At 43.8% G+C, this 9,889-nt stretch overlaps 1 protein-coding gene across 1 annotated transcript in view; it reads left to right on the forward strand. All coding sequences in view use genetic code 11, as the record gives it.

Annotated features, from left to right (window-relative positions):
• Positions 1–6,854, forward strand: part of EGR_10787 (Ubiquitin-associated and SH3 domain-containing protein B) — a gene marked incomplete at both ends in the record, with an annotated part of 24,396 nt that extends 17,542 nt beyond the window's left edge. Inside the window, 3 exons of the mRNA XM_024500036.1 lie at positions 847–1,081; positions 1,954–2,035; positions 6,692–6,854. Coding sequence (XP_024345552.1) covers positions 847–1,081; positions 1,954–2,035; positions 6,692–6,854 — 480 coding nt within the window. The remainder of the gene's footprint in view (positions 1–846; positions 1,082–1,953; positions 2,036–6,691) is intronic.
• Between the last annotated feature and the right edge of the window lie 3,035 nt (positions 6,855–9,889).

A 9,889-nucleotide genomic window follows, 5' to 3' on the forward strand; every position in this document is an offset into this window, starting at 1 on the left:
CTGCCACTATCTGAATGATTTGCTCTAGCTAGCATATCCTATAAGCCAGTCTCTCAACAGGAAAGTCCACGATATTGCCTTCACAGATGGAGGTACATCTTCTACGTTCCCGGTGCATTGGGTGATGTTTTAGACCTTTTTATAGGTGACCTCACTGTGCTACTGACCACTTTGCAACACTTGAGGACGACATGATTGCTGTAAGTTAGGCGTTGCTTTTGTCATGATTCTTCCGTTGCGAGTCTGAGGGGATTCAATTGCATTTAGATCGGATTTCTTTCGTGGCATCTAGATGCGTCATCCCATCTCCACGGTTCGAGTTGGTGCTCATTTCGATCAGGTTTGCTTATTACTGTCATAAAAGTGAGATCCTGAGCCATTCCCGAACCAGTAGTAATTCATGTCCCTACCGTATAGACGACCTGCTAGGCCGTGGGCATGGCCGGGATAACTTTTCATCAATACGCTGGTGGAAACTGCGGTAGCCTGAGAGCACATATCTTTAAATGTAGCTTTTTATTTAATGCCATGACTACATTAAAAATATATGGGTAGATGGAGTAGCCGAAATTCACTAGTCTTTGTCAAACGGACAAAATAACTAGGTTTTGATCACACTCAAGAAATTGTGAGCCAGTGGGGTCCTGCTTTTCGTGTTTTTTTATTATTTTTAATGTTTAGTGGTTGTGTGTGTGTGTGTACGAGTTGGGTTGAAAACAAATAAGGCGCACTCGCATGTCAGTCCAGCTACACCCTAAGTTGATGTAAGTAGTTACTGAGTTAGTTTCACTTCTACCTGTGGTCGTTTTTTTAATAAAAGCTTCATTTTTTTTCGTGACTGTGTAGTGCAATCTTGCTGTTCGAATTGAGCCCCTCCTATTCGAGTGGTTGGGATGGTACTCGGGCAAATTGCCAAACTTCCTGTCACCCGCGATGCTCACCGAATTGGGCTACAATGTGGACAGGGAGTGTCAGGCTCTCTCCTCTCTCAATCAGCTTGATCTGCAAGAAAGCATACCCCAATTCTACGCACGCTCTACTCAAATAGTCAAGGACATTCTTGAGCATAACCCAATCAAAGGTGGGTGGAAGTCGACTCCCCTTCTTTTTAATGCATTGCCTAGCATAGGATTGGATTCACCTCCTCTCTGAAGGCGTTATACGGCTGAATAACTAGTCTCACGGTTCAAGTCATTTTGTCGAACTGGAAAGTTTTGTCCAAGTAAAAGGACGAATTTTAGGGAGTTGGGAATGCAGTTATTTTCGCACAAAGTCAAAGTTTTCTTACTACCAACCAATCAGCTTCGGCTGAATTACCCAAGGACACTCAACCTGCCTGTCCCGTTATCCGGTGTGCGCTAACGTCTAAGTTGTAAAGCTTCGTGCTCATTCTCGTAAATAATGGTTTTGTATTCACCATTTCTCGGACAGAGGTTTAGCCGTCTCTTGGGTTCAGGTTGAGAAGCTCACTGTGCTGAATGTTTTTTACAGGAATAACTGTTTGGCCTGTAGGCTGGCAGTGAAATACCACTGCTTGAATTGTCACTGACGCACGTACAGTCGTCTAGGCTACGCATACATTCCTTACGTGTTCTGTGGCTGTGTTCCGTCACTGTTCCATGGTAATCTGTAGACATGAGTACCTGTGCTTTGAGGGTGGCTGAATGCACGCAACTGCTAGCACTGTTGCCTGGTGTCTTGAAGAATGGTTTCTGAATTGGCCCGCACACGTCACTGTTTGGGACTGAGTACTTGACTAACTCATGTATGATAGTTTTTTTCCATCTTTGCGCTTCACGGGTGTATTTGTGTAAGCCAGCCATCCATCTCCAGAATTCCATCGCTCATCGTTTCCTTTTTTATTATTTCTATATATACGACCCAGAAGTTGCGATTTGGATGCTTGCCGAATTTCGATGTGTGTTCACAAGCCTGCAAATCCCTTTCTTTTAGGCCACTTAGCCGATCCACTTAGAACCAAGTCTCCTTTGAAGCATCAACAAAAGGGTGTCGCCCTTGTCCTGCTGCGTCTGATGTAATCTTGGCGACTGTCTTGAAGTACCTGTTTTGTAAGCATGGAAAAGCACACGACACTATTCTTGTCTTAAATGCTTACTTTATTTGTCGTGCACTAGCTGGCCTAGTTTCCCACTGTAAATTGTGACATCTTGCTGCCCTTAAGGTAACTATGATGGCATTAGTTTTGTCGTTTCATTGACTCCCTTACCTTTCAACCTTGCTTCGTCCACATCTTCGTTGTTTGACTGCGCACCAGGGCTTTTGGTTAGAAGTACAGCCCTCTCTCGAGTCTGTACGAACTCTCTCCGAATTGAGATAAGCCGGTGTTGCGTATACACATACACAGCTTGTGCGTCACAGATATGTGACACAAGGGTCTCATCAGCCTTTGATAACTTAAGCTGCCACCAAATTACATCAAAGACCGGTTGATTGAGGGCAAAACATAGTAAGCAGATGTTGGATTTCCTGATTCGAGAAAACCGGCCTCTATGGTGGCCCGTTTTTTCCACGGACACCCTGACAGCAAATGCATTGAGGAGGTTGGACGGGAAAACTCATTCTCTTGTAAATTGTGAGTTGGTTGCCAAGTGTCCAAATATCAGTCCCACAGACCATTTTTCGAGCAATTTCGCGCTGCGCTTTTGTCAACTAATCTTCGCTGCACTGTGCTCGTGGGAGGGGATGGGAAGTTTAATGCCTTTTTGTCTTCCCTTGGCGCTGACTCTCTCTCTCTCCCCTCTGGCCCAGTTTTGACCCGCCTTTGTTGTCTAGGTGGCTGTCCTCCGGTTTTCTGTGCTTTATTATCATTGGTGTGGAACATTTTTTGGACTTCGTTACATTCTGGCTGGGATATCGAGTGTACAATTGTCCATGGTACAGAAATTGGATACCAAGATAAAGGCAAGCTTAAATATGGCCCGACTTACCACTGCTTATTCATTCCATTCGCTAGGTGGAATCGGTTCGAATGATTACTTAAAACCATACTGTTAGTTTCCACCTTTTTAGTTGCCTCTGGAGCGGAATAAGGTATAAAAATCCGGTGGCATACCTAGTGCCAGTGTACCGAGGAGCTGGGAGCCTTGTGCCATTAGCATGGTAGCTTAAATCGCGAAACGGGAGTGAAAATCCCACAGGTGTTCACCATCACCGCAGAAAGAGATCCGTTTTCCAGAGTTGAGTGGTGGGTCATCCAGTCACGTTATCTTTACCAACTGTATTCTAGGGCGTTCACTAACTTGATGTCATTCAGGGCTGGCCACTATTCTGCGACATCATTATCTGTCAGCTTCCTCAGTCATTTGTACAAATGGGACCTGTGCGATTCTCCTTCTCGTTTCGAATGCTCCCTGTGGTAGCCCCCTTCTTCCAGCTTTCCAGTTTACTTCAGTCAACGGCTGGCCTGCTCTGTCGGATTTGGATTACATGGCGAGAGCACTTCGTAGTGGTGGTTTGGGTGTATACCTTACGCATACTACTTCCTCTGGGAATTAGTCTCCATCGGCTGGCTGATTAATGCATTTTGTAGTTTAGTAGATGTTCACAGTTCTTTAGTCTAGAAAAAAAAACAAGAGCAGAGGGTATCTTGTTCTTAGACCATGGTCAGAGGGTAAGTACTCGCATCACATCTCTTAACATGGTTTTATCAGCTCTGTAAAATGCACTCATCCACATCAAATAGCTTCATTTTATAACATTTTGGTGGGAATGTCCTTCTGAAGTTGTTTCACTTGAGTTGTCGCCAGATTCGTTGCAAAGCTTTATCAAAGGAAGGATGAGCTGCAGGATAGTTATCAGGTGCAGTAAAAAGCCTTATGAAGTTTCAACTCCTTCGTATGTTGAAAAACTATGAGAAGAAAGTAACTTTTCTTCGGATTTTTACGTATGCACTCGGTACAAATTTAACCCAAAATCACTTTTTAACTCCTTGGCTCGCCCGTATGTGGATCCACACCTCTCCACTGGACTTTTAACTGAGTTCTGTCGAAAGGCTTTGAAAAGGATTGATAAAAACGTGATGATGTATCCTCTTGGTAAAGAGTTCATTGTTACAGGATGAATTTGTTAAAGCGAGTGGGTAGATTAAAAACGCACATCTCTTGATTACGACGTGGTCGTTTTATCCATTAGCCTGTCACCCCATTTGTCCGCGAGGGGCTTTGACAAAGTGCGTTAACACCTACGCTACCAATGTCGCATGTACGGGTGATAGATGGATTTTCTCACCCGAGTCCGCACGTCACAGATATGTGACGCATGTTCTTTGTCTGTTTAGGATAAAAGCTTGCACCAACTCGTTCTATAAACAGATTGGATGAGTCTAAAATAAGCAAAAACGAGTAAGCTGGTCTAGGGTGACAGTTGCGGAGTTTTGAGTTACTGATCCGTTGCTTAAGTGGCCTATCCGGTAATGAAAGCGTTGGTGTCGTACTGAACCAGTGAAACATCTGCGTGGCTGTGATTTTCAATCTTCCTCTGATACTCCGGTGGTTGACCTTCTGAACCCACTTTAAAGGGCTCTTTTTTAATTATTAGTCCTGTAGCTTGGTGAGGCAGATATCAAACCAGATTCTTCGTTTTTTTTCCCATTTTTCTCGTGCTTTGTAGTACGCAAGCAGGATCAGAAGCCGCTTAACCCCTCTTGTTAGCATGTCTATACGTATTACCCTGCAAGGTTTAGGGTTTGGTAGGTCTCCAATTCAAGCTTTGTTAATTTCAGCGAATGAGGCGGGAATCGACTCTTCTTTCCTCCGGAGTCGATTTTAATTCAACTTTTTGGATAAAACAAATCGCCGCATTTTCTGTTTTGCAGACTCACTAATCGGTAATGAGGAGACGGCATTGGATTAAGTAATGGGTGAATTGAGTGCAAGTTGCGTCCATTTTTTTATATATTTTCCCACCCCTACATTTACTTTTATTTACCTAACTTTCAACTAATACTTGGGAAGCAGCCTTGAAGGGGAAGGGTTTGCAAATACCGCTGAACCATCGTAGAACATCCTGCTTCACTTCGTCATTGCCTCTGAAAGGGCAGCCTCTGAGTTGTCTTTTTGAAATTGGAAGTTCTTCTGATGCAGTTCGGCGTCGATTAAGTGTACAGACTGAGGCGTTCTGTGCTCGAGGTGAATATTTATAGGGATAGTTGCTGTGCTGTGAGCCGGGGACGGAGCAGACGTCGTTACCGGCACACAGACGGAGGTGTTGTACCCTCTTTGCAGATCGAAGTTGCATGCATGTTTCGGTGTTTACTTTAAGGCTGAGGCTTTTTTATCAGGTTGTCAAAAAGGGTTGATCCAATTTTCCGTATAGATTGTAAGAGTGGATGGTTGAAACTCGTAGAGGCAGTAGTTAAGCATTAGCATTTGGTATATTAACTTGTATAGCGCTTGAAGGAGGTGCAGTATGCGATTTTTGAATGCACCGTATACACTGTCAAGAAAACCTTTCAGTAGTGTGTCACATGAGTGAAGGTGGAACATTCCATTTTACGACTACATCAACCAGAAAGTGAGAGTTGTGAAAACGACGAAGCTAAGTCAGTACATGTCACATGCCCGTGCATTAACAGGTGGTAGGCAATGCTTTTTAACCACCGTCAATGTGTTTTTCACTTTTCTTACGTGCGTTGCAACGAAAATACCCCGTGCACTTGATTCTGTTGCTTGACTGAGTGACTGAATTGTGATGAGAAGTGACTTTTTATGGGTTCCCGTTCTAGGGTTTGTTAAGTGAACGAATTCCTCCTTGTTGGTTAACCCCGAATTACTTCCTTATTACCACTCCACATTTTTGAGGCACGCACCATTTCATCCTCGGAAGACTGATTGCTTTGCAAGTGTCAGGGGGTAAATTTTATTACCTTATTGGTGGTGGGAGATTTGACTGTGAGAGGATTTCATGTCACTCATCGGTTATACTGGGACAGGCGGAGGAAGATAATCCCTAGTCGTACTCACCTGATGTTTCTTCAAGTGATGATTGTTACCCTTTTATTGACAGCTGTCATGGAAGATCACGTGATTCTCCGTAAAATAAACAGTTAATAGTTGGGAAATAAAAGTGCAAACTTGTATTTGGCTTTGAAAAGACTGATACGTACCATAGTTAATTAACCGTTTTGTAAACCCTACTGCGGGAATTTTTAATCTTAGAACTATACTAGTTTGTGTAGTCATGCCATTGAGGCTTCTCCATCATGAGAATATACAAGTTCCAGCCACCCATGGCAGAAAACTCCCAAGACGGCCATTTGATGCACTTGGAAGTAGGTCTTTTCTGAGCATCACCAATACAAGCTGAAAAACATGACAGAGCAAACTGGAATCGTCAGAAAACTGTTAGTTATTTGTCATGAAGGACGATTACTGAGAGAAGGACAGAACTTGCAAAAAATGGGCTTGATTTAAATATGTTTTGCTGTATTCCAATGCTAATCTAAATACGGTTCTCTCGATTTCTCTCTAGGCGCCAACATACTCATAGTCGGACATGCGGCATCTCTAGACGCTTGCACCCGAAGCTTATTGAGAAAGCGATTCCGCAGCGGCGGCAGTGGCAGTGGAAGCAGCAGCAACAATGGAAATGTAGTCGCATTGACTAACGGAAATAGCAGTAACAACAACAGTGGAGGAGGTGGGATGAACGACATTGAGGAGCTGCATCGTAGGTGCTCTCCAGTTCCCTACTGCGGTCTCCTCTGCGCTGTGGAGGGGGGCCGTCGTTGGCGCTTGGACGAACCGCCTATACCCCCCCTAACCCATGGACAAAATGCCGACTTTGATTGGCGTCAGTCGTATAGCTCTTCTATCTGCAGTCTTGGTATCAGATAGAGTCTTCTTACCTCCACTCTCCTCTTCATCGTGCATAAAACCACCTGTCTTTCACAAACTCTCCGCATCCGCAATGACATCCAAAAAGGACTTAAATTTAACACACACACACTTTCCTCTTCTCTCCCTACCCCGTTGTTAATGTTATTGTTATAATTACGAAAACTTTCGTTGCTACCGCCACCATTAGTGATACTTTTGAGGTTATTCACTTCATTACCTAGTCAAATAGCTAACTGGAAGCACTGCTGCAGTTGTACTGGTTTTATCTCTGCACGATGCATCTTGAGCGGATTTTTATGCGTTGCAGGAAAGGAATGTGGGTGTCCCCGTAGATCGTGAAATGGTTCACACATTAACTATTTCCATTAGGAAGTTGCATTTATTTTTCAGAACAGTTTCTTGCCGCGGCATCGATACACTCATCTCACCGTTTTGCCGCAAAGTGGGAACGATGTCGATGTAGAGCCACCTAAATAGTGTGTCCAAAATGTCATAGATTGTTTTGTTTCGCTTTACTATTGGTATATGCTTATTTTGATTCTAGGCTAAGGTGGAGTGCTGGCACTCACGTTTTGTCTGGTATTAAAGCGTCCCCTCAACTTCGTGTAGGAGCCGACTATCCTGTGCTAGTCAAAAGGGGAAAGTTGTCCGGGTGCTTAGCATGTGCGTCTTGACTCTCTGAGATCAAGTGTTCGCGTTTATGGATGCTTGTGTCGTGTTCATAAAAGTTTTCCAACTCTTGCAATTTTATCAATGCATAGGTCCTTTATCCGCCGATCAGGCGTCCAACACTAAGCATTTTACATGCTGCCTGGGATAATTGATGGATTGCGGACCGGAAACGGAGCCCTAGCAACCGGTATTGGCACTGGCATACAGCTAAAGACGGAAAGGTAGACGGATGCAGGGTTTGGCTTTGAAAAAATTGTATCGGTCCAGCATCAGGTACCGTGGGTGTTTGGGTTTCACAGACTCGCTCATTGCCAAGTCCTACCACTGCCATTTAACACTTTTACAGACAATGTCCGAACTCGATTGGTCCAAGTCACGTGCACCGGCTATTAGCGATACTAGTAGGCCAGACTTGATACCATTATAATTTTATCTCTCTTCTTGGTACTGTGTAACATTATCAGAAAAGGTAAACCCGTTGAAAGGTTAGGCAGTGTAGTTGTTGAACGCAAAGGAGTTGGCCTAATTTTGTCTTACTGGCAGTAGCTTCACTATTAAGGCGCAGAAGAGACGGGACACGCTGAGACATGCCGGTTCATGGAAGGCTTTAATAGAGTTCAAAGCAAGCCGACGCTCCGATTTTAGAACCTAGAGTGGTGTGTTGGTGTGGGGCAATGCAAGCATTACTGTGCCAAGTTTGTCCCATGGGTATCACTAGTAGCTAGTTTAGACATGGTCTGTAAAAATTTTAGGGAAAAATGATAGGGGGTACCCTAATGAGCGAATCATCCCGTTAACAAGGCTGTGAAACCCAAACTCCCACGCCAGCTGATGTTTGAACAATACAAACATTTAGAAGTTAGTCTTGCGGCTGTCCGTCTGTCTATGTCAGTGACAATACCGGTCGCTGTAGTTCCAATTTCGGCCCTGTATTCCATCAGTCACCCCAGCGAACATTCAATTGGGGGGTGAAATTCGAGTTGATGATTTTGCGCAAGAGACGGAAAAATATTCCAGTGAGCACAGCACACACATTCATGAATCCAAGCATTTGGAATTTCAGCAGTCTAGCTTGTACTGGATGCTGAGTGGAGCAGACAGGGTGTTCTAAGATAATTCTAGCGCACTTAAAACTCTTTCATTGGCTAATCTCTGAGGGTAATAAATGAATACTAAGACAAGCGTAAAATTTAACAGTAGGGGGCTGTATGAAAATGTAAATTCAGTTTCCACACCTTGAAGTATCTTTTTTTAACTATGTACTCAGAAGTCTTAGGCTAACACCCCGGACTGAGTACCAGTGAGGCGACATGCTAAAGATATTGGCGACTCAACAGACATTCAAGCACACAAAAGTGCGGTTTTAGATCGTCCTTAGGCAGCTCTTTTCTTTATTGTAAGGATAGCTTCCATTTCAAGCTCAACAGCCAATCAAAATATTATGGCAATCCTCGCTGTGGTCGTGGTAAACTTGACCATTGGTGCACGCCTCTCCCCTTCTCTCCTTCTGTCAATATATCACTAAAAGTACTCTTTTGTGGTCTAAAGCAAAAAACAACAGACGTAGGTATTCATGGGGGGATGTTACGTTTTGTCTGGAATGAGTGTACACTTATTGGGAGGAGAGTAATGTCTACCATAGACTTGGTTAAAATGATCAAAGCTTGCATTCAGTCCGATACGATTTAATGGGTGACACTTCATGAGGTAATCGGCTTTTCGAATGTTATGCGTAGTGTTTAAAGGCAATCTGTCCGCAAAGGCATTGTTCTTGCTTCTAATAGCAATTAAATGCATCAACAATTTTCCGCTGGCAGCTGCTCTCTGGGCTCTCCTGTGTGTCTTATGGCAGCATTTGGTATAATTTAGCTCACCATTTAAGAAGGTATGTAGTGTGTTAATAGAACAACTCAAATTACCTTTTTTTTTTTACTTGGCTACCAAGGATTCGATTCCAACTTAGCGCCACTGCGTTCCGTCCCTACAATCATATGACGTCTTCTTTGGGACCGGCTCGGGAGCTGCAGTGTTGGCATGGCCGATTTTGGAGTTAGTTAAATGAGGTATGGAACATCCGACCTGAAGTGGCAATGTTTGCTTCCTGGGGAACGACAACAAATTGTGGATCATGCAGGCGTCCATTAAGTGATCTAACAGCAACAAACCCTTCCACTAGTAGTTCAAGCACCCTTCACAAAAGAATGCTTCATGTTTTCATGATGGAACTATCATTTGAGGTGGAATGCTAACCATAAAGCAAAATGGAACCAGTAGTACGTTTAATGAAGTGGATGCCACATGCTCTCCACACGATTTCGACGTCAGCTGATGCAATTCCTTTGGACGGCGTTTGGACAGCT

The sequence above is a fragment of the Echinococcus granulosus genome (assembly GCF_000524195.1).
Source record: "Echinococcus granulosus chromosome Unknown EG_S00269, whole genome shotgun sequence".
Lineage (NCBI taxonomy): Eukaryota > Metazoa > Platyhelminthes > Cestoda > Cyclophyllidea > Taeniidae > Echinococcus > Echinococcus granulosus.